Genomic DNA, 26,511 nt, shown 5'->3' with positions numbered 1-26,511 from the left:
AAACAGAAATAAGCACTGCATTAATCGTGCGTTAATAAAACCAGTGCCGTTCAAATTTATTTGCATTTATTTGACAGCCTTAACTAATTAAGCCTTAAGCGAATTAAAAATGTTGTTAACTAATGAATGTTTTAAGGCAAAGAAAAGATGATGATCAGGTGATTAGGAATGTCTCTGTTCTCAGTCATGTTTACATCACTGACTTTCTCTGTCTCATCCACGTCACCCCCAGACTTCTTGTTGCCTTCTGCATGGCTTGTTGTTAGTTTTGTAAACAAGCCTACGCCTGTGGTGTGTGAGAGCCAGGAAATGATACACCAGTGGATTGAAATATCTACGCAATGACAGGAAATCGGTTGATGTTCTGAAAACGGAGCTCGGTGAGAAGATAAAATATTGACATTTCACCAAATAGGTTAAAACTATCTGGTTTGAAAATGTTAGAAGTAGAATGTACAGATATTTGTGTAAAAATGTAATGAGTGAATGAAAAAGTTGTCAGAAAAATAAATAGTAAAGTATAGTACTTATACCAGAAAAATATATAATAAAAATAAATACATTAAGTATTTGTACTTAAATTAATGAATGAAGTATTTGTACTTTATTTCCCACCCCTGGTCTGGAAAAAAATGTACCAATGCCAGTCGATTATTTCTGACTAGTGCTCACTTGCTAACTACTAACAATTGAGAGAGCAGAAGATCTAACAGCTTTACCAACAATCTTTCAGTTCCTCTAAAGGTGTTTTTTAAATAAATACTTTTTTCCACTTCTGTATTCCTTTAATAAAGAAATGCATGAAATGCAAGCCAAAGACTTTATTTAAAAAATGTTGTCAAAGCCTCAAACATTACAGGCTGTACTGAGTCACTTTGAGATGGACACAGTACACATGTTTACTTAATGCACGTGGCATGATGTAAGCATGTGCGGTTAATATGTTCCTATATTTCCTGTACATTTAGCAAACAGGGAGTTCCTGATTTCTTCATGTCGCTTGCAGCAAAAACATTAGGAGCTGCAGTGACACGGAAACAGAGCTCAGAGTTACTCATCCGAGGGATCAGGCTTCACTGAAAATGATGATGAGCAATAATAAAAAGTAATTCCAGCCATGTGTGTGCGAGTGTGCGTTTCAGTTCATCCTTCCAGTGCCCCAAGGGGAGAGTGGAGTGTAAAACGCAGCTCCCATGACGTATACACAGACTAAACATCCCATTTAACCACCCAGACATCTGACTCTCTCTCTCTCTCTCTCTCTCTCTCTCTCTCTCTCTCTCTTTCATGTGTTCCATCTAAAAAGAAAGACAACACTGCTCTCCTTCCTCCTTCCTTGTTCTCTCCCTTTCCGGCATGTGTATGTGTGCTATGTTATAAACTCAGGTGAAAGGATAGCAGACAAACCTGAGGAAACTTGACGATGCGTCAAATAAAGGAGAAAAGGAGGACACTACTTAAAAACAAAACAAAAGGAGGGGAAGTGTGTATTGTCTCCTTGTCCTTTCTGTGTCTGTGTGAGCACAATGCTAATGTGCACCACCTTTTCACCAGCACAGGAAGAGCAAACAAAGTCGCTTTTTTTTTCCCCCCTTTCACCTACTTTTCTGCTCGTCCTCTTTTTGTCACGGTCGATCCGGTCCGTATCTCCTTTCAGACTCTTAGAGCTCATCTACCTCCGCTCCATTTATGAGGACTAAACTTATGTAACAAGCAACAAATTCTACCCTAAAGCCATTCATTAAGGAGGTATTGCATGGCCATTTATGTAACTTACCATTCAAGTTGCAAAAAGGGTTCTTAATGCTTCCATACTTGATACTTAAATAAATAAGATGACTTTTGGGGTTTTGTCAGGTTCCTTTCTTAGCAAAACAAAATTCATAGTATTTTTTTGTCCTCGAATTGTGTTTTAGCCAAGAGCAATTGCATGAAACGGGAATCCAACCTGAATGGGATCTAGTTCATCACAAGGCCAACCTCCAGGGGGGCAATTTATTGTAGTCAGTCCACCTCCTGGCATGCTTTTGGGTGATAGGTCGGAACCATATCACTAATACTATAGCTAATTCTAGGTTAGCATATGCCACATAGCTAGCCAGTGGGTCATTCTGAGCAATTTGGGATATAAATGTGTTTATTAAACGTTGAATTTGTTCTTGTTGAACATCTTTTTCTAGACCTTTGCTCTTATGATAAATTTTAGAGCATAGCGTTCTCCATGGGAAGGTGGACTAATATATTATTTCCAGATCTCTTAGACTTTAGTCCTGATCTGCTTTTTATGGACTGCTTCTGCATAACCTTTGGAAGATAACATCACATTTGACCTTTTATAAAATTACAAGTTACAATTTCTTCACTGCCAATTACTTCACCACCAATAACCTCACCTCCAATTATTTCACCACAATTACCTCACTACCAGTCACTTCACCAACAATTACTTCACCAACAATTACCTCACTACCAATTACTTTACCAACAATTCTTTCACCAACAATTACTTCACTAACAATTACTTCTCCACCAATTACTTTATGGCAATTACCTTACTACCAATTACTTTACCAACAATTACTTCACCAACACTTACCTTACCAACAAATACTTCACTAACAATTACCTCACCAACAATTACCTCACCAACAATTACTTCACCAACAATTACTTCTCAACCAATTACCTCACCAGCAATTGCTTGTTCACTAATTACTTGTTCACCAATTACTTCACCAACAGTTACTTCCCTACCAATTGCCTCACCAATTACCTCACTACCAATTAATTATTTAACTATTACTTCACCACCAACTGCTTTTCCACTAATTACCTCTTTACAAATTACTTCACTACCAATTATTTCTCCAACATTTACTTCATTGCCAATTACTTTTCAACAACTTCAACACCACATACTTTTCTACCATTTTCTTTACTACTAATTACCTCTCCAACAATTACCTTACCACTAATTACTTAATTACCAAATACGTCACCACCAAAAACTGTACTTCTTCATCATTTACCCTGCCACCAACTACTTTTCCACTAATAACTTCACTACCAATTACTTCAACAATTTGTTCATTACTAATTACTTTACCACCAAATAAATAACCACCAATTACTTAATAGCCATGCAGTGTGTCTGGTAAAAAGACACCATGTAAGGTGTAACAGCTTCAGCGTAGAAAAAGAAAGAAAGATGAGCGAGTGATAACTGCGTTCCAGTCTCCCCATAACTATGTACAATCAACAGTCGATTTCATCATGACATCATCTTATTAATACAAACAGATCTATTTATATGATATATAATATAGAGCAAAAGCATAAAGTTTGAGTATTATTCATTTATTCGCATCAGGACCTGAAGTCATTTGTGGGTAAAAAAAAAAAAAAAAAAAAAAGGCATTAGAGTCATAGAAAGGCAGCACCCATCATTTGTGTGCGTAGTGACGTTGCTTACTCAGGCATGGTGTGTTATGAGAACCCTCATCCCGGTGCCTTTTAAAGTGTAGCTATGAATTAGCCATCTATATCTCGAGCTTTGTTCAGTCAATCCTGCCGTTCTCTCCAGGGTGGTCTCATCTGAAGCACAGAACTGTGTCTCCTGACCTGCAGGGAAGTGTGTGTGAGTCAGTATTGTGTGTGTTCATAGAAGAAAGGCGAAAAAACAGAATGCATGCCAACAATGTTCAGATTGTTCCACTAGCAATGATGAATGAAGCTCTGTCATCATCAGGCTGAGGAAGACGAGGCGTTTCCATACCAAACCTAGTCCAACACTTGGAATGCTCTTATCAGAGACATGAATTCATAAATTTGGGCCGGGCGAGACATGGCCTTGCACTTGACACAGGAATATATACAGTATATTGGCTTGTTTGTTTTGGGGTCTACAAATTCCCAGGTTATGATTGATGACTGGCAACTTCCTTCACACTTTGATTCACCTGAAAAGGACTCGAGGTTTCTCTCCATGGAGACTTTGGCAGCATCCTTCAAAACAGGATTGTAATCTATACTGCAATTTCCTCTTCTTTATGCATCAAATAAGTCTTTTTTCCCCCTCATCCCCCAATCCTTTTGAAAATTAAACGTTTTCTTGTATTCTTGTTCATGGTGTGGCGGTTGTGAGTCACAGGAAAGTCACTGAGCACAAAGAAGCTTAGAATACATCGCCAGACGTTTACATGATGTCTAGATTTCCAGAATGAGGGTTTGTTTGAAATAAACATGGCTACTGAGCCCTACAGTTAACAGACATCTCTGATTGGCTCACCTTACTATGATTGACAGACAGACAATGACCATCCCACTTGAAAATAAGACGATTCTTTTTCTCTCTCCAGTATAAAGACAGCACCACCAGAACCAATGCTTCATCATACAAATCTGGATTCAAATGGTACATTCTAGAATAAAATGATGACCCAGGAGAAGTGCAGGGAAAGAAAGAAAGAAAGAAAGAAAGAAAGAAAGAAAGAAAGAAAGAAAGAAAGAAAGAATGAAAGAAATTACACAAAGAAGAAAATGACAAAAAGACAAAGAAAGAAAATGTTGTTGTAATTCTTTAATTACAATTAAAGCTGAAATTGAAGTGTAATACAAATTTATCAGACTTTCAAACTGCTTCTTATGAAAGAGATTTTAAAAATCTAATTTATTTAATTTTTGTGTCAAATAAACTCTGGTCGGAATCATTATATGAACACTTAAAATAATTGAAAAATGTAAAGAAATTAATTCTAATCTGATTAATGTGGACTAAAGTGGGCTTAGAATGGATGAATAATGACTCCATCTCAGGCCGCCAGGCCCAGTGACTCTAGTGGCCCGGTGGAGGCTGAGAGGCTCTGAGAAAAACTATGTGTATTTTGCACTGCTTATCCACTACACATTTTTGCCCCAAACATAACTCACATTTATCATTGCACTCCTGTATATTCCACCCATATTTATTCTTTGTATACATTCATACTTGTACATAACTATATCATGTCATTTGAGTATATTATCTTTTGACATGTCTGGCTATGCATAATCTTTGCACAGTATATTCTATATTACTATATAAAACATATTATTACCTACTGCACCTTCTGTACATTAATCACCCCCACCCCTGTATATACTGTATGACCTCATATGCTATTTATATTACTGCTACTTATGCAATTCTGGTTAGATGCCAACTGCATTTCATTGGCTCTATGCACAATGACAATAAAGTTGAATCTAATCTAATCTAATCTAATCTAATCTAATCTAATCTAATCTAATCTAACCTAATCTAATCTAACTACACTTCTTATGTGTATCCTGATGTAAATATCTCACACCCTGTAGCCAGACTGACTCAGCAGTTTACAACACTGATGTGTTTGCAATAGCCCTATTTGGAAAACATCTCATTGGTTTCACTGCAGAGTGTGTGTACACAGAGATGAGTGTGTGATCGGACGCGAACATGTACGGCTCTCTAAATCCCCTCCTGCAGCATTACGGACGCTGTCAGTGGGAGGGCTCGGTGGATTAAAGCATACCTGTGCACTTTGGAGCGAAATCTTCGAAGCCACTTCAAAGACGGCGATTTTCACTTTGTGTGTCTTGACACGATCGGCAGAGCAGTCTGGTCATGTTCTCATGTCTTATACAACACCTCTATAGCTTTCTATAGCATTCCAAAAAATGTTTTTAATGTCTTTCCGGGTGTTCAGTCCTCCGGGACATTTTAAAGCGTCTTCTGAGAACAAATGAAAGCGAAATGTGTGCATTTGTGTGTTTGGAATCCTGAACTTGTCTCTGTGAGGTTCTCCATCACTACTAGGGTTTAAGTGTAATAATCACTGTCTGGTTGATCAATAACTGAACGTCCTGAAGTATTTTATTCATCTCACACCTTTACACACAGCCAAAGCTATGGTTCAGAGGACCAACAACAAAAAGGTGTGATGCGTCAAAATGCACATGTGCAATATAGACATTATTTTTCATAAAACAGCATGGCATTGAGTTCGTCATTCCACTTATAACACAAAGATTTTAGCCTCAACGATGTCACCATTTTTAAAGGCCTGTAGTTGGATTCACTACTGTGGAATGTCAGAAAGAGGAATTAATATACATTTAATATAATCATATAATTTATATTTGATATTTATTATCATTTGAAGTGTATGAGCTTTAACTATAAAAACAACAATGTTTTTGTGAGGATGTAAAGTTGGAGACCCCTGGTGTATTCAAATCTGGCAGATTTTTGTTAATGTTATATGATATGAAAGCTGTTTTGTATAAAACAGGATAGAATTTTGTATTCTCTGCAGTTCACACTGTGAGGTATCGACTATCAGTAACACATCTTCATGTGAGCAGAGTCAGGTGAAGGTCAGAGTTGACCCAACTTACTGAGCTTGCATTTCCAGCATTCACATACATACTATAGGAATGGAAGTTAATAAAACAAAAATGTAATGTGGAAAGTGAAATAAAAGTAAAGGTGAGGAAAGGAAAGGAATAAGAGTAAAAAGAAAGCAAAGGAAAAAGAGTAATGTGGAAAAAAGGAAAGGAAAGTTAATAAATAAAATAAAATAAATATGAAATAAAAGGATGACAAGTGAAAAGGAAAGGAAAGGAAAGGAAAGGAAAGGAAAGGAAAGGAAAGGAAAAAAGTGAAAAGTGATAGGAAGAAGAGGAAAATGAAAGGAAAGGAAATAAAATGAAATGAATGAAATAGAAGGAAAGGAAAGGAAAGGAAAGGAAAGGAAAGGAAAGGAAAGGAAAGGAAAGGAAAGGAAAGGAAAAAGAGAAAAAGGATAGGAAGAAGAGTAAGCAAATGAAAAGGAGAAAAGGGATAAGAATAAGGAATAGGAAGAATGAAGTATGAAAAATTAAATGAAAGGATAAAGAGGAAAAGGAAAGGAAATAATAAGAAAAGGAAAGAATAAGGAAAGGAAAGGAAAGGAAAGGAAAGGAAAGGAAAGGAAAGGAAAGGAAAGGAAAAATAACACGTAAATAAAGGAAAAGGGAAAGAAAAGGAAAGGATAAAGAGAAAAAGGACAGGAAATGGGAATGGAAAGACAAAACTACTTTGCCTATTTTGCTGTTCCAATCTGTTTTCCACATTCAGAATGAAGAATTTAACACTGTTGTGGTAGAACTACGCACAAAGTGTTTACTCCATGTATACTATAGTGTATTAATGGAAAATACATTTGTATTCTGATGTTTGCTTTTTTCGCTCACACACTCAACTTTATTTTTTGAACTCTTTTTTCTCTTATAAGCTGGTTTATTTCAGACTGGTTCCGAACACAAAACTACAAAACACGGAGGAAGATGTACAGACCGAGCTTCACTCTTATTACGAATCACACTAGTGGGTCCTTGTCATTCAGATGCTTTGCATTGGGCATTGCTTCGAACTTGGTCCAAATAATTCCCATTTCTGGCCGCAAAAAAACAAATGTGGTTTGCATTAGGTCGTAATTATTTCAATAAAAACAGCAGCAGATGTTATGTAAGGGATAAGAGAAGGGAATATGAATTACCACCCAGTGGAATAGACTCAAATAAAACAAGCTGTCAATTGAATCCTGATGGATACGAATGACTATTTCTATGGAAAAAGGCGGTTTTGTTTTGAATGTTGTGTCAGTGTTGGGGTTTTCAAGGCTATTTTTCACCTCGGACATTTTGATTAATGCGCAGTCATTAAAATCATAAATCTGCTGGAGGATCGTAGCGCCATAATTTGTCGAAAATCTTTGTACATCGACTGCTTGGTTTTGTTGAGTTACTTCATGATTTATTTATTTTTGTAAAGAGGCTTCAGAATCCCGATGTTCAGCGTGGCTTGCGGCTTCACGTCATGCTTACAGTAAGCGGACAGCATGGCCTGTGGAAAATGACTGCACCGAAATCATCGAGTAATTGCACAGTGATGTCATTTAACTGAAGCAGATTAGATTAAACGTTACCACTAAAATTAAAGCAATGCTTAAAGAAAAACGATTGCACTATGAATCTTGACAAAAGAGAAAATATTAGGTTTATATTGTATTATTGAGCCTGTTGTAGAATCCACATTCAGGAACAGTATTGTGGGCATGGCCTTAATGAGTATTTTTGGATGTTTGAAAGGGTTTATCTGTACCAACTGAGAGCATTGAAGGACAGAATCCTCTTTTAGAAAGTTAGAATTATTAATCATTTAAAGCATCCTGTTTACTTTAATGTGTTGAAAAATAGAGAGCGTTTGTTGGGGTTCATATAAAAAACTTTCTTTCGGCTTCCCCATTAGGGGTTGCGACAGCGGATCTTCCGTATTCGTGATCCGCATGTTCGATTTGGCACATCTTTTTACGCTGGATGCTCTTCCTAACACAACCCTCCCCATTTATCCCGGCTTGGGACCGGCACTAAGAGTGCACTGGCTTGTGCAACCCTAATGGCTGGGGTTCATATACAGATTACAAATACAGACAAAAGGTTTGGCTCTCTGATGCTGCAAAAGGCATATTTAAAAAAGTCCAGCTGCAAAAACGAAAAATGAAAAATGTAATGTTCTTCAGAATTATGAAGCTTGTGGCCAGAAAAGTGATACAAATGATATCAGACACTCAGCACGATGGGTTAGGTGGGGCGGGGTGTTGCAGCAAGATCTATAGGTTGATCCTAAAGGCAGTAGTGGCTCAAAGGTTAAGGCTCTGGGGTACTGATCAGACGGTAGTGGGGGTTCAAGTCCTCCCAGTTCTACCACTGTTAGGCCCTTCAGCAAGACACTTAACCTTGTCTGTTCCAGAAGTGCCATATCATGGCTAACCCTGATTTCTGACCCCAACTGACCCCAAGAGGTTGGAATAGCTTTTGATTCTAAAGGTCAAGTTCTTTCTCAAGTTTTGCCTGTTCTACTATGATCTAAATGTGTTTTCAGTTTCTTCCAAAACGAAATATGTTACTTATACAGACTGTATTCCCATCTAAGCATTCTTGGGTTTGACTCTGGATTCTTAGCAACCCTGACTGGAACAAAATGCTTAGCGACGATCTTCATGATTAAATGTAGCGTGTGGAGAGGGGATGTGAATTGGTAAGAATGTAGATTTTATTTTATAGAATGTATCTGGAAACTTTTCCTTTACAAATGATATGAACGTGCCGTTTTTTCCTGTGAAGTAAACAGATTCCAATCCACTCTATACAGATGGAAACACCATCAACGCTGAAAACTATATGTTTTCCTTCAGTAACACTACACGATGTATGTATGCGATGTATGCGATATTGTGTTTGCTCGAAAACGTCCAAATCCTCCCCGCCGTTTTACAGGTTTGTGTTGAGTGTACTCCATGCCACCGTGTCAGTATAAAGCGTCGGCGTTCCTCCTCGGCATGTGCTCCCGCGCTCCTGTTTTCCATAAGATGTTTTCCAGACGCCCTGCCGTGCAAATTAGCTTTTCACCTCGCCGTGCCTGACACTCTGACAAAAGAAATAAATAAGAGAGTATCAAAGTCTCGGGCGATGAATATTTTTCAGACCACTCCGTTTATCCTCTCTTGCTTGGTGGTCTCGGGTTATGGATTCCCTTTGGGACGTAAATGAAGTAATGTTGCAGTTCGGTTCTGTTCGCAATGGTTTGCAGGCTCGCACAGACGTCTCGCGAGGGAACTGACACTCGCTGAAGGTTTCGATTTAAATCAAACGCGACGCTCCGCCTGGCTGCTACATACGATGCGAGAATTTGTAATCCAATCACGGCCAGAGTGACTGCCGTTTTGAAAATAGTAATTTTTTCATAGAGGACTGAGAACGATTGATAGAAAAATTAAGCATTGTTTCCTTCCAAATGTAGTCGCTCGACCGAACTGTGAAATTCGCTTCTATTTAGTTTTGCTAATCTGATTTATCTTTAGCATGTATCTTTATACCTTAAATAATCATTTCCAGCAGAGTTCCAAAGATTCACCTCAACGATAAGGTCCATTAGAGTTTAGTACAATGTAAAAACAAATAACTCAAACCACATGTCATTTGATGCTAAACTAGAGGATATACGCTTTGCTTATTTATAAAGCTACAAGAGCTCCATAGCGCCAGTCCAAAACTAAAGCAGCACTCTTGTAGCAAGAACCTTTCTGAAAGCATGATGGGTAAGGTGTCAATTCTGAGCTGTCTGTCTCTAAAGACAGAGAGGAGTTGCCTTGATTAGACAGAAGGTAAAAAAAACATCTGGAAAACACCCTGAGAAACCTGACCTTGTCCACACACACATAAAAAAAGAAAAAAAAATTACCAGCTGCAAAACACTGATTCACAATGGAAAGTTCCTTCCTCTCACTCCATGTTTCTTGTTTTCTTTGATGGATGGTAAAAAGTGCTAGTGCACAGCATCCGTCTTTGATATCCGAGTCCACATGTTTTGTTCGGATTGGGTTTGGCTAGATTGACCGACTCGTTCTTTCTTTCCGTCCAGATCCTCTCATCGAGATGGTCCGGGTCAAGTCTTACAGGTGCGGCGTGAGTGGCTCGGGCCGTTAATCAAGGCGATAAAAGGCTGAAACGCGATACGTCGACTTTCATCAGCGAACGAGCGCGCTCTCTCGAAAGTTTCTCCCCCGTCAGGAAATCCAGACCCGCATCTGCATCATGTTAATTAATGAGATGGGAAATTGGGAAAGACACGAATAATGGAAAGACAGTTCCAGATTTCAGATGCTTTAATTAGGGTCCGGATCCTTCTGGGCAATGACCTTCTCTGGCATGAAATACTAGAACAAGACGGAGCAATTACCACGCAAAAAGTAATAGATGCTCTGCAGTTTTCATCACATCATGAAAATGGATTGAAGGTGTGGAAGATGGTGGAAATGAAAGAGAGAGAGAGAGAGAGAGAGAGAGAGAGAGAGAGAGAGAGAGAGAGAGAGAAAGAGAGAGAGAGTTATGTTAATAGTCCAGCAGCAGTTTATCATATGTGTCAGAGGCTCCACATGTAGAGATGGTGATTTGGTGAACTACAAATATTTGGACATTATTCAGTTTCTGATTCAGTTCAAATTCATACCTGTTCAAGCCGTACTCATACATACAGTATTTACTCATAGAGATGTATTTATTCCTACTATCACTCAACAAATCTTATATTTGGAGCTTTTAGTTTTTGCTTTATTAGATGCCTAATTATGGAATTTTTTATATAAATCTATCAACTCGACCCCTCATCAAAAAACAGAAAGCCTGGTAAATCCTGGATGACTCTGAAGCATCTAGGAAGGGTTCTTCTGCAATGATAATAGTACTTGTTATTGTTACTGTTACTGGTTTGTTATACTTCATTGCATTTTGTAGTTTGAACATCTAAATATATTTGCACTATTTTTTAAATACCACTTAATCATTATCTAATATATTTTCTCATACCTTCTCTTATTCTCTTGCATTTTCTAATATTTTTCTGTAATTTTAGATTCATAGTTCCTAATGCACACATTTCTAAGTGGCCAATCAGGTTACATTTTACTGCAAGTTATATTCTGCATATAATTATGTTTGTTACAAATAAAAATCTTTAAGTTTTTGCTTTACTCATCTTATTTTTACCTTTGTTAACCAAGAACAATAAAATTACTTAAAACAATTATTATTATTATAAATATAATATTATTTTGGGAAAAAAGCGCCTTTTTTTCAAAAGATGGAAAAATTCAAAGGAAACAATAAAAAAAAATTTTTTTTACTCCCCAAATATGACAAGACGACTATTTTTTTACTTTTTTATTCTATTTTTATTCTAACATTTTTTTTTATCATATAATTACTTTCTTTTCCCTTCTTTTACTTTACTTTTATTTTCATGTTATTTTTCTATATTTTTCTATAATCCTCCTGTTGTGCATATTATCCCCACTCCAAATACATATAATTCCTTGCCTAATTTTGAATGTATTTTATAAAAAACACTTTCAGATTGCGATCTCAATGTGCAAAGTGCTATATGATGATGAAGATGATGTTGAAAGTCCTGTACTTTATATCCATGTTTCTTAATCATCTCAGAATCATGCATTCATTATTTCTGTAAATCTCTTTTATTTATGAGGTTAATTTACTTTGAAATCTTTATAATCAGCATGTGTTTACCACAACATACTTTCTGACACTCCTCCTCCTCCTCCATGTGTCTTTACAGAGATCTCAGCATGAACAACATCAGCGAAATCCAAGCCAACGCTTTTCACGGCCTGCCCTTCCTCACCGAACTGTAAGTGTGTGTGTGTGTGTGTGTGTGTGTGTGTGCGTGTGTGTGTGTGTAAGAGAGAGACCCTAATGCACTCGTGTAAACAAGTGAACAGGAAAAAGTTCAATGCTACAGCCTCATGTCAGTCAGGATCAGTTATGTGTGATTGGTTCCAGCAGGATATGATTCAGTGAGGCAGAAGATCTGCTCTCCTACAAACAAAACCATACATGTTCTGCCACGAAGAACCTCTCATTAGTGATTAAGAGTCATTACAGCCTTATTGCATGCTTTATATTTTTACAGCTTAGAAAACAGTGAGTAGGACGTAATGGTAACGATGATCAATTATCCTGATTGCTTTTGTTGTGCGACACTAAAGAGCAAACAGTCTGTCTGCAACATGGGCGTATTCTGCGACAAGATAACAACCCAAATCAGGGCAAATCAAGGCAAGTAAACAGAACCAGTTTTGCCATAAACTTCTCAGGCTCCACAACTGATTTAATAAAGGTATTGTGTTGTAATGGATATGTCAAGATTAAATAGCAAAGGGCTGCCAAGCAATCTGGAAAAATAAAAACAAATATGTCAAGAAGACTCTATGGTAGGATAGGGTTCTGAATGCAGACGTTTTCCAGTGGAGAAAATAAATGAAAAGATGAAAATAGATTATCAGAGGATTATTCTATGATAGGTGCAAGATATAGGTTATATTACTGTTTAATATCTAAGCCTTCTTTATTTATAATTTATTTTTAGTCAACCTGATCTGACATTTTTTGTAAAATTGCCCAAACTTTCCTCACACAAATCACACACAACAACTCGAAATGCCCTTGTGCCACTACCACTTATATCTAAAGAACCTTAAACTAAAATCCCAAATCTAACCTCTTAATTTATCTACCCCTTTCCATATTTGATTCCACCCTCCCAAACACCCAATTGTACCTGCCCTTTAACCTTTAACTTCCATTCAAACCACCTCTTTACTATATTTAACCACTCCCCCTCTCCATAGTTTTACTTGCACCATTAAACATTGCAACAAACCCTTTAAAAACAAACTACCAATTACTCTTTATAGGTAAGTATACTATTTTACCACATAAGCCTAAAACTACACTACCCTTTAACAGCCCTTTAAGTACCACCAATGACACCACCCAACAACCGCTCAGTTATCTCAATTAAAAGTGTATCGTCATAATATAGTAACTATCCTTTTTAAACTACCCCCAAACACAAAAAATACCTAAGAATACTTACCCACCCTAAGTTCCTGCTGTAGATACCTAATTACCATAAACTACCCTTCAAGTACGCACCCATACTACCTCTCCAGCTAATTACAGCCCTAAATATACCTCTTGTTCCTGTCGGCCAATACCCCCCCAGTCATCAGTTATCCCCTAACAACCAATATCTATCATTTTAAAGTTGTCCACGACCCAATATTTTTTATAAAAGTTACAAATAAAGGATGTTATACAGGTTAATAGTGAATAATTCAATGGTAGGTGAAGGATGTTATATAACTTGTAATATCTTTGCATACTTTATCAATTTTCCATTAGTGAAATCAATCAAATCTAATGCTATACTGCTATAATTTCTCCTTATTTTTTATTTGTCTTGAGGACTTTTCTTTAGATTTCAAATTCTAGATATTTCTCTGACCCCTAAAAACATTGTTGGTGTACGTCAGCCATGGATGTACACGATTGTGTTCACTTGGAGAAACACAAACAATTGTACCGTAACAAGGATAAATGGTGGACCGTATGCCAAACAAATGTCTACTCATGCAGTACGAAAATGAACGGGAGAAGTCCATCAAAATATTACATACAAAACAATCATGGATACTGATGAGAGTGTGTTTCTGCTGTATGCCTTCATCTCAGTGGAAAGTCATTAAGTGACAAATTAGACAGAATTGCAAATTTTGTGTGAATTCTGAACCTCATTTGCATATTCAGATATGCTAAATAAAGAAGGAAGATTTTCTGAATCTATTTGAATTGGCGATTCGTCATTGCAAACACTGTTAACCAATGACTTATCACTGGGGAAAAGGGTAATCAGTGATTGGTTGTTGTGAACAACGATAATCAGTAATTGTTTTTATTTTTAGAACAATTATAATTATTGACTGGTTGTTGAGAACGGTCAGTGGTTGGTCACTGGGAAAAATAGTATTTAATGACTGCCTTTTGTGAACAATATTAATCAATGATTGCTAATTGGTAAAAGGAGTAATCTATAGTTAGATTTTAAAAACATTGGTTATTTGTGACCAGTTGTTGGTAATGAGAGTAATCAGTAAAAAAATGTTGAAGTGATAATTTGTGGTAACAGCAGATGATTTTACCAGCCAGTCCAAAGAGCTCAATGTATTTCAGGTAATATTCCCATTGGCATAAAGTCCAAAGCCACCCACAGACCCACACATTTCTATAAAATTGTGCAATTAGCTGGACTGAGACGTATGAGACTCCCCAGAGTTTCTGGAGAAGGTTAGCATGGAGGCTGTTGGCAGTGCTTCTTCGATTCTGTATACTGACACGGACAAACTTGGCCTGAGTGAGAATCCCGGATCTGTTTAGCATTTGCAGAGTGAACGTTCTCTACACAGAACCGGAGAATGCAGTGTACTGAAGGAATCAATAAGTTCTACTTCAGAGCCACCGAAGCAGAGCGACCCCCCACCTAATTCTACCTCACACAGCTATGGAGTGCAGACGAAATCCTGCAGCTTCGAGTGTGTTTAAACAGAAACACTGCCAAATACCTCCATTAATGTGGATCAGCTTGCTTTTGTGTCTCAGCTTAACCTCTTCATTTTTTCCTTATCTTGGTAGCTCTAAATTGGGGCTTTCACACTAAGTCTAAGAGGTAACTTTAGCAGGTATACCTTAACACAGGAGTTAAATGCTTTTAAATGTAAGCCCTGCCTAGTGAATGGTAATTGCCCAACTGGGAAAACCATAATTTAATTAGCAGATGACCACATATATTGAGACTATGAGACTATATATAAAATCTTTTCCTTAGGCTTTCCACTTATATACCAATTTCTTTGCAACTAGAACTGGTCTACATGTGCAAGTGTTTTCAATAATATTAGAGTTCAATGTAGGGTGTAGGCTGCCCATTACTTGTGACAGGATAGCATTTTTAATCTTAAACCTGCTCTGACTTCTCCAGTTACCTTCCACCTTAACTTAGCACTTTAAAAACCTCACACAAATCAACCCAAAATAACATTGTGTCACTGCCTCTTACCTGTGACCTCTGCTAATCACAAAAGCCTAACCCCTGCTAAACCCTAATCCAAAACCCTAACTCATCTACCCACTACTGATATTTGATACCACTTTTACACCCACCCTTTCACCCTTCAACTGCCATTCCAACAATTCTAATAACCCATTTACCATTTTTTACCCATTCCTCCTTTCTACAACAACTGATTATCATACTACTAATTACCCCTATAGACAAGTATACTATTTTGCAACTCAAGCCTAAAACCACATTACATTCCCTTAAACAGCCCTTGAAGTACGCCTAATGACTTCATTAATGCTACTATCCCTCAATATACCGCCACCCAAAGACCCCTCATCTATCTCATTTACAACTTTTTCCTCCTTAAACCGCAACAAATTTTTTTAAATTACCCCCTGACACAAAAAATACCACCTTTTTACATTTTTTATTAGAGACTAAAAATGCATTTTAGATCCTGGGTGTTAAAATCTGGATTTCATAGTCAAGAAAAAGGGTAGCAATCTGTTCATACCCACCCTCAATGTACGGCATGCGTGAGTGCAACTTCAGGAGAAAGTACTTACTTAAGTGTGTGTGTGTGTGTGTGTAGGAATGCATGAACACCAACTCTAAGCTCAAGAGTTGACAAGAACAATATTCAAATATGTGTGTGATCAGATGTCTCAAATCCGAGCGGATCGTTCGTCTTCTGCACTGCTTAAGCTGCACAGCTGCAGATGCCTAAGCGAAAAAAAAGAGGGATCAAAATTTTATCTCTCTCTTCCTCTCTTGTATATGTATTTTTTTTTCCTTCTGTCATTCCGTCAGCGGAGATGAAAAGCAGCAGATTGAATGAGGGAGAGTAAGACCAGCTGCTTTTTTAAGACCCCATATATAGTCCCCACATACCAACCTCATACCCCTAAACTACTTCAGGCAAACCCCACCATGGTGTATCATTTCCTGGCACCACAGATGTAGGCTAGCCTACGAAGCTAACAACGAGCAAGGCAGAAGGCAGCAAGAAGTATGGGGCTAATAAAAGTATGGGGCTAGATAATCATCTTTGCTTAGTTCAGACGGGATACATTCATTAGATAACAAAAATGTGAAATTCTTTTGTATAAATAAATTAATATGATGTGAGGTCCAGTTACCAGCGTGACACTAAGACACTTTTCTGCAGTGTGCCTTCTCCTACGACGACCGTCCAACCAAGAACCAATAGGATCGCTGAACCAGATGATGCAATTAGCGCAATTAACCAGTCAGGTGAACAGTACAGCCAAAAGAGAAACTTATAGAGATATGGAGGCAAAAGGAGTGTTTGAATAACATTTTTATTATGATGGCATGTCCTGAACAAAATTAACAATACAGATTGTTTAGGTTTGTTATTAGCGTACCATAAGTAAAGAGAACGTGGGTCTGAACATGTAACAGTTTTTGACTGTCATTGTTGACATTATGACAACTACAGTGTGACATCGGGATCATGTTTGTGTAGTCTGACACAAAACATGCAAAGGACTTAATAAAAATTGCTCAGTGTATTTACCTTGAAACTAATTCTTCTATTACCTGCCCACCCCAACCACTTATTCAACTGCTGTAACTTTCCAAAAATTGACACATGGCTACTTATACTTTAATCCTAATCCCATTGGATTCTTTAACTACTCATCTACCTAAAAACTCCCTGGTCCTAGTGAAGTCTAACTACCATAAACTTCCTTCTATGCACATGTCACTCTGGGCACCCACAAGACAACCCACAAACACAAACAATGAACAGATCTTATATCTTATCGGAGTTCTATATTGAAAAATTAAGCAACACACATATAAGTATTATGTCCTTTTTAATTTGCTTTGGTAAACACATTTTGGTCATTTGGAAAAACTGCTGAGGAGGACACGAGCACCATGGAGAGAGCGCTGTAACGACGTGTTGATTCTCCTGCGGCTGGCGATGCGGAGACGCGTGACCACAGCGTCTAAAACACAAACCCCATCTGAGCTGTGGGAGGTTTCGAACGAGCAACCAAAATCATTTATATTATTTACAGCCGAAAACGATCCAAAGTTTACAAAGTTTCACAACTCTGAAATTGAACAAGCCGAAGAAGGACAGCAATGTTATTAGAAGCTGATGAGGATGGAAAGATTGTGAGCGAGCGTGTCAGCTCATCAGGGAGACGATGGGAGGTAAATGACAGCGTTTCTTAATCAGGCGAGAAATGCACAGCGCCTTCTACCTCCTGGTCCACTAAACACAACGCCGCGGCAAAACACACAAATCACGCTCCGGACGCAGTTTCGGAATTCACATCTGCTGTGCGTGTGTTTACACGTGTAATTTGTGTATTTTCACACAAAAACCGTGTTTACAGTTTCGGGCTGCAGTGAAAAATCGGAGTAACGAGAAGCATTCGGCGGCAGATAAATCATTTTCAAGTCGTCCAAGAATGCATTATTACAGGCCACCCATCGCTATTATTGTCGTTATAACTATTTTTTTGTCTTAATATATTTCTCGATTTTGTAAACAGGATCAGGAGGATGATCTGGTCTATAGATGAGCAGACCAACTTGCACCATGTTTACACCAATTGTTGGACTGCTATACAGCGGAGGACATTGTCATAGACATAAGTCATATGTAATGATCTAATAACTGTGGGACAATCAGACACACAGATGTTAAAAGGCACTAATTGTTTTACCAGTCTGTAAAATATGTAAAAGCTGAAAGGGGAGGATTAGGACTTAGTCACACAAGGGGACCAGGAGGACCCCATACAATACAAAAACTGAATGATTTTGGTATTTAAATTGCTTTTCTGCACAATAATCTGTTAGGAAGCATGCTATAATGAATGCCCCCTTTGTGCCGAGTGCCTGTGCGTATCCGTGAACATGTGTCCCCTTAAGACGTTTGCGGGATTCAGAAAAGCAGCACTTCACAGACAGCAAAACTCAAGAATGGTGCAGAGAGAATCAGGTGTCTAAAGAGAAAAACTGAAAAAAGTAGAAAAAGGGGAGAGAGCAAGACGGGAAAGACAGCTAGTCAGCCAGTTTTCAAAAAAGAAATAGTGATTATTGTTCCCTATTTTGTGTTGCAATTCTAAAGTTAGCCCTTAATGAAGCTGTTTTAATAAACATTAATTAGAAATTCTATCAGTTACTCCAAAGTTTATCCACTCCACAGTATTTCCAACTATTAATCTTTTTCCAGTTTTTTTAACATGCCAACAGATGGCAGCACAAGGCTGCATGCACATTCATAGGGAGCACCGACCTTCATAAGTTAGTGTGTCAAAAAACATTGTCCTGTGTACATCGGGAGCTGTGCGACGGGTGCTATTCTGACCACATGCATAACCACGTCTGCAATGTCATCATCGACAGCAAGTTAGAACAAAGAGCAAATTCTACATGAAACTTGACAAATCTGCTAGAGAGACGTTTGATATGATTTAGAAAGTTTACGGCGATACTGCAACGAGTCGTTTGAGGTGCTTGGTGTGGCACGAGCGCTGCAAGAGTGGAATAACTTCACTGGAAGATGATGAGAGATCAGGAAGAACTTCAACAAGCTCAACCTCCGAAAATTTTGCAACCGTTCGACAACTTCCACAATGTTGCTGCCGTTGTCAGTCTGTCAAATGGAACAGTCCAGGCGATCCTCACGTGATTTGAACATGCGCCGTGTTGCTGAAGCAGAAGGAACACCGTGTCAAAGTCTGTTAAGAACTCTGAATCGTGTCATAGATGAACCATCCTTCATGTCGAGGATCATCATCGGTGACGAAACTTGGGTGTACAGGTATGACCATGAGACAAATCAACAGTCCACAATGGAAGAGCCAATCATCTCCACGAAAAAAAGGAAGGCAGGTCTGCAGCTCGACCGAATGCATGCACATCATCTTTTTCGATATTGTGCATCGAAAATTCGTTCCCAGGGGCAAGACCATCAACGGGGCGTTCTAGTACCAGATTTTTAGGCGTACGAGGGAGGACATTTAGGGCGCTACTCTATAAACTTTTTGATACCATGTCGTACAGTATGCATAATTCCAGTTAATTTATTAAACTGCTCAAATTTTGTTCTTTATTGTCTCTTATAGAAAATGCAATAATAATTATGCTTTTTGATAACGATTGTTGTTACATGTAGCACCAAAGATCAGATAATTGGGGGATAGGGCACCGGGGATGGGCCCCTGATCGTAAATGCTGGTGCGAAATAAAAGACGCAAACTTCAAACAATACGACTTTGCTGGAACAGAAGATGAGCCGTTCTTAAGCTTAAGTGTTCCAATTAAAATGAGCTTTGATTATTTTGCTAAAAGGTCAAAGGTCACCTTAGTCTCACTGTGCTGTTGGAGGATTTTGATTGACGCATGTCAGGGCAGGTGACGGTGTGTTTGTATCTGCGTGTTTGTGTGTATGGGTGTGTGAACCTACCGCAGTGTTTTGGCTAGTTTCCCACTCTGAGTCCTGCCATAATAAACCATAACCCAGCAGCTCTGCTCATATGGAGTAAATTACACACACACACACACACACACACACACACACACACATGCACGCCATGATAATTTGTAGCATGTCTTGTTCTGTACAGTGCCACACAGATAAATGCTGTGCATAAATGAACACACACATTCATCTTACTAACCTTTTGATTACCTTTAATTGATGTTTATTTCATTAATTTATGCTATGCTAAGCCTAAATCTAACCCCAAAGTAAACCGAATGAACCGTATTTAGAGTTTTTGTTTTGTTTTGCTTAATAAAGGCAGCTTTGTTAAAAAAACAACAAAAAAAACACACTCACACAGATCAACTGAGGTTAAGAACGAGCTAAGCTAGCTCCAACCTCGGCTTTTGCTAGCTAACGTCAGTCACGTTTCAATTGAATTCAGATCAGATTTATTTGTATATTGCTGTGAACTGTTTTAGAGCAGCTTAACAGAATGAAATAGATTGCGATTATACATTTTAGCACTATAAAATAATTTGCACTATAAATTAGTCCGGAATGAGCGAGCCAATGGCGACAATATCACAACATCCGTGGGATGGTATGAAGAAGAGACCTTGAGAGGAACCAGACTCTTAGGAGAACCCATCCTTATCTGGGTGACACTAGATGCCCATTCATTACAGTTCTGTTGCTTTGTCCATGAATTTCTTAATATTACATCTAAATCTTTACATTTATGGCATTTGTCAGATGACCTTTTTATATCCCACATTCTGTACACACACTAATATAACTTCTCATGTATGTTCTTACATATTCTTAGAGTATGTGCTCACCAGCTGCTGCATATTTTTACACTACCTAGAGCCTTTATATTTATTTGTTGCACTTACTCAACAGCTCATGATCATCTTTGAGCGCTATAGCCTTTATATTTATTTGCTGTGCATTTATTTACTTATTTTCTACTGTACATATATTTGCACATTTATCTGCTCTTGGCAATTTGTACATTTGCTACTATCTGCATTTCTGTTAGATGCTAAACATCCATCCATCCATCCATCCATCCATCCATCCATCCATCCATCCATCCATCCATCCATTTATCCATCCATTTATCCATCCATCCTTCCATCCATCCATCCATCCATCCATCCATCCATCCATCCATCCATCCATCTATTCATCCATCCATTTATCCATCCATCCTTACATCCATCCATCCATCCATCCATCCATTCATCCATCCAACCTCCTGATCCAAAGTCTTAATCAATGAGCTACCTTATGTTTCTTTCGGCTTCTCCCATTAGGGGTCGCCACCGCGGATCATCCGTATTCATGATCCACATGTTCGATTTAGCACGTTTTTACACTGGATGCCCTTCCTAACGCAACCCTCCCCATTTATCCGGGCTTGGGACCGGCACTAAGAGTGCACTGGCTTGTGCAACCCTAATGGCTGGGGTTGGTTCCCTGGGTTATTTTCCAAAGTATAAATGTGAATTCCAGGTGTAGTTTAAGGTTTTGAAGATGAGGTGCGCAGAAGAGTCAATCAGAGGAATATCAGAATGCTGCGGTGTAAAGTGCTAGCGTGCTAAGCATCTGTATTGAAAACAAGCGAACGTGACATTTTTATAGTTACACATACGACAAACAGCTTTCAGACAAACAGCTTTCGAAAAAACATTTCAAATCGTATTTAACAAAGGCATACAACCGGTTCTCACAGAATGTCAAACTTCACTCCCAAGTGCAGCCTGTGTTTAGATGAACACGTCTCTGATGTGAAGTGTTTTCATGTTGTTCACACTGTGGAGAGAAAGCATATCAGGGGTTAGAGAGTAAAATAGAGAACAGAGCACATGGTTAGTCATGCTGAATGGCTCAGTAGAAGCGGTTTGGAGGTGACGATTGATATCATAGAGCATTTACAGTATCTCACAAAACTGAGTACACCCCTCACATTTTAGCTATCATTCTAGTACGTCTTCTCAGGGGACAATACTATAGAATTGAAACTTGGATATATTTAAAAATAGTAAATGTGCAGCTTGTATAGCAGTACAGATTTACTGTCTTCTGAAAATACCAACATACAGTACAACTATTACAGTCTAAATAGCTGGCAACAAAAGTGAGTACACCTTAAGTGATAACAGCTGTACGTCGCTTAACCATGCAAAGGCACATGTCCTATTCATTCTGTTCATGTTTTTGTTAGCTTGACAGGACCTTACAAATTTTGTATTAGAGCACCTAAAATTTGGTGCTTTGAGTACAATTCTCTCATACTGACCACTGGATGTTTAACATGCACCTCATGGCAAAGGCTCTCTAAAGATTTAAGAATTAGACTTGTTGCTCTCCACAAAAATGCCGAGGCTATAAGAAGATCTGTAACACCCTGGAACTGAGTTACAGCACAGTGGTCAAGGTCATACAGAGGTTTACCAAGAAAGGTTCCACTTGGAACAGACTTTGCAAGGGTTCATCAAAGAAGTTGGGTCCTCGTGCTGTGTGTCAGGTGCAGAAGCTGCTTCAAAAAACAAACGCTTGAGTGCTGCAGCATTGCTTTAGAGGTTGCAGAGACAGAAGGTCCACTTGTCAGTGCTCAGACCAAATGGCATACATTGCAGCAAGTCGGTTTGTATGGTGGTCGTCCCGGAAGGAGCCTCTTCTAAAGCTGGCTTACAGTTTGCTAAAGAAAACCTGCCAAAGAGCATGAATTACTGGAACTATGTCTCGTGGTCTGATGACAAATAAAATAAACTTGTTTGGCTCAGATGGTGTCCAGCATGTGTGATGACACCCTGGTGAGGAGTAGCAAAACATTTTGTCTTGCCTGCAGTCAAGCATGGTGGTGGTAGCATCATGGTCTGGGGCTGCATGAGTGCTGCTGGTTCTGAGAAGCTGCGGTTCATTGAGGGCAACATGGATTCCAACATATAATGTGACATTCTAAAGCAGAACATGATGCCATCCCTTCAGAAACCGGGACGGACAGCAGTTTTCCAACATAATAACGACCCCAAACACATAGCCAAGATGACAACTGCGTTGCTTAGCAAGCTAAAGGTGATGGAGTGGCCAAGTATGTCTCCTGACCTAAACCCAATTGAGCACCTGTGGGGCATCCTCAAGTGGAAGGTGGAGATGCACCATGTGTCTAACATCCAGCAGCTCTGTGATGTCAAAATACAAAATATTGACTATTTTGACTATAATTTGACTATTATAGTATTGTCCCTTAAGAAGATATACTAAAATGGTTGCTGAAATATGAGGGGTGTATTCACTTTTGTCAGATACTGTATATGTAAAAAAAATCTTAAATTGGTTTTGCAAACACTATGCATAGCATTCTCTAAATCCATTCAGGCTGTGGGTTTTTTAAGAAAAGTAAAAAGAATGGGATGCTCAGCTTGAGATGATCATCTCAGATGTCACAAGATACACTGCATCTGAACATATTTTGTACACTTTTTTTTTGGCCAGAAGCTTCAGAATCCTTGATGTTACAATCTAGTTGATATTTAATCAGTGTGCTGGTTTCTCAGTGGGAATACAAACAGCAAGAAAAGACGTTTACGGATTTTCATAACTGAATTTGAGTTTTTTTGAGAAAAAAATAATGTTGCGTGCTTGATGACAGACTGATGGTTTGGAAAGTGTGTTAGCGGATAATCTACCAAGTCAAATTGCCATTTTCTGTAAAAGTATTCAGATGTTGATTGCATTTATTTGACAAAACCTTCTACCTCCTTGCAGGACATAGGTTTGTTCAACTGCTGGCCAAAAGCTTATCTTTTTGATTATACACATTTCTACTTTTAGCTCTGATTGGCCGTTATAATGACTTACTCTTCACTAGATTTTAGAGTGTGCTTGTGGAGATTGTTGTTTATTCAGCCACCAGGGTGTTTAGTAAAGTCAGGTACTGTAGTAGGTGAGGTGAGGAGGCCTGGGGTGCATTCAGCAGTCCAGTTCATCCCAAAGGTTCAATCGGGTTGAGGTCAGAGCTCTGTAGCAGGCAGCTTAAGATCTTCCACTCTTACCCATGTCTTCATGGAGTGGGCCATGGACCTTCTTGTTCAAGTGAAGAGATATTTTTATGCTAACACATCCAAAGACATACAATTTTGTGCCTTCAGGAGCCACACATGGCTGGGAAAGTCAGGTGTCCCAATACTTATTTCCTGTGTAGCTTTCCAGTGTAGCTTGAAATTAATGTAAACACCATTTATTACATTAATAATTTGGTAAGGGCACCAGAAAACAAAAAAGGCAATTACATGAATAAAACCTATAGTTAGAAGTAAAATTTGGGACAAAAGGCTGAAGATGGCGCCACAAATCCCACATCACATAAAGATTAGAGGGAACATGTTCAGGACTCGTTCTCATCCTGATCACTGCTTACTTTCTTTATTTACACTCAAGTCCCTGTCATTAATGGCGTCTCTGCCTCCTTCAGCCCCGATTCATGTTTGTTAACTGTAATTAAATATTATCAGGGGTTTGAGTTGCGCTTTAGGCATTTTTAACCTGCGTATTAAAGCTTCCCCTGTAAAACTGTCACTGGAAAGCTTTTTTTTTTTTTTTTTTTTTTTTTTGCATTGAAACTCGCATTGTCACCTGTCTAGACTTTATAGCATTAAAGCTGGAACATATATTATAACCCTGTATATGTCTACAATTCCAAGGTTTTTTCACTCTGATGCTAATGAATGTAGTCAATCCGACCGGAAAAATCTCCCCTTCATATGTGGGATTCGCATGTCACATTGCTTATGCTTTTAATACTTTTATATCATAAGCAAAAAATAATAGCAAACATACACAATCAGAACAATTACAAGAATCACTAGCGAGAGCCAGTTCCCTCTGTGCCTCATTTTGAAGCAGGTCAAGGCAAATTAAGTGCTGCTTATATACAGCAGTATTTCTCTTCTACCAAGAAGGACAAAGTTACCAAGAAGTTACTCTCTGACCAGCGATTTTAAAAAATTGAGCTCCTCAAATCAGTGAAAATCACCACCAGCTAGTATAGAGTTCCACCTTCTTTATTCAAATTTCTTGACTTTAATGAATAAATATTTGAGATCGAAGAAAGCAATCTGACCTCACAGCTTCAATTCTGATTTCAGGTTACATGTTCTCCCTGTGTCCATGTGGGTTTTAGAGTTTCCTCAGACCTCTCAGAAACAAATATGTGACTGTATAATGAGCATGTGTAATGAGCACCATCCAGGGTGTATTCACACCTCAAGGACTACAAATGTCCTGCTAAACCCTGACCAGGAGGAACCGCATATGAAAGATTAATGAATGAATAATTGAATAACTGTTGCGTTATTTCTTCATAAATAACTTCTAGGATTAGCACTGACCATCTGGAAACCACAGTGTGTGTCTGTGTGTGGTTGTGTCTGTGTGTGGGTGGGTGGGTGTATGAGAAAGACATGTTTTTCTTAGCCACATGGGCGCTAATAAGCTCGGACAGGGAGACAAGTGGAAGCACACCGAACCTGATCCAACACTTTACAAGACAATCCAATGCACCACATGCAGCACACTTCCCCAGAGGCCAAAGGTCAATGTGACGATAAAGCCATCTTTTGGTTATAGAGGGAGTATAAGCAGAGTTTTTTCCATTCCCAAGTCAGGTTTAAAATGTTTTTCAGCCCGAGGACAGTGTCTCAAATTTTCCACTCTATGCTGAAATACCAACACAGTGATTTCATCAGATAATTAAGACCATTTGATCGAAGATTTGTAAGCAAAGTACCAGGGATTCAGTCACTCTGAATACACAATCACCACCTAGTGCCATATACAGAGCGAGAGTTAATGTCTTTTGCATCCGGTGTAGTGATGTACGCTGTAAAAAAGCCTAGAAAGGACTTGTTTCATTGGAAATGCAATAAAATAAATTCATCCTCCCTTTTATAGTCTTCAGATTCGCATTGTAACGCGGGATAGGAAGCCTTTCAAGTCAAATGGCTTATTGTCATTTCAAGTGTATACTGTTTAAATCAAATCCAATCCAATTTTATTTGCCACATACACATACATACAGAGTACGACATGCAGTGAATTCCTTTTAACGACGATCCGGCATTGCGTGGAATATATATATATATATATATATATATATATATATATATATATATATATATATATATATATATATAAAAAGGAATGGAATGGAATATAAGGGGATGGAATGAGGAAAAATAAACCAAGATGCTTTAAAAGCAGAAGAACATCACTGGAAAATGATGAGAGATCAGGAAGACCTTCAACAAGCTCAACCCTTGAAATGATTGTCGGAGAATAATCCACATGCAGATTTGGCTTCTGCGGACTTCTTCCCGAAGATGAAGATCCAGCTCAAATGTCGATGTTTAGACACCATTGCTGATATCCAGCACGAATAGCAAAAGGTCCTTAACAAGCTTCGAGAAAAAGACTTCCAGGACAT

The 26,511-nt window shown here is 38.4% G+C and overlaps 1 protein-coding gene across 1 annotated transcript in view; it reads left to right on the top strand.

Moving 5' to 3' along the window:
* LOC124399077 (leucine-rich repeat-containing G-protein coupled receptor 6) overlaps positions 1-26,511 on the top strand; it is an 83,370-nt gene that overhangs the window by 27,064 nt on the left and 29,795 nt on the right. The window contains exon 2 of the mRNA XM_046869775.1: positions 12,197-12,268. Coding sequence (XP_046725731.1) covers positions 12,197-12,268 — 72 coding nt within the window. The remainder of the gene's footprint in view (positions 1-12,196; positions 12,269-26,511) is intronic.

This window comes from Silurus meridionalis, chromosome 16 (genome assembly GCF_014805685.1).
Source record: "Silurus meridionalis isolate SWU-2019-XX chromosome 16, ASM1480568v1, whole genome shotgun sequence".
Lineage (NCBI taxonomy): Eukaryota > Metazoa > Chordata > Actinopteri > Siluriformes > Siluridae > Silurus > Silurus meridionalis.
Note: the sequence above shows the minus strand (reverse complement) of the source record. Positions and strands in the feature narration are given on the sequence as shown.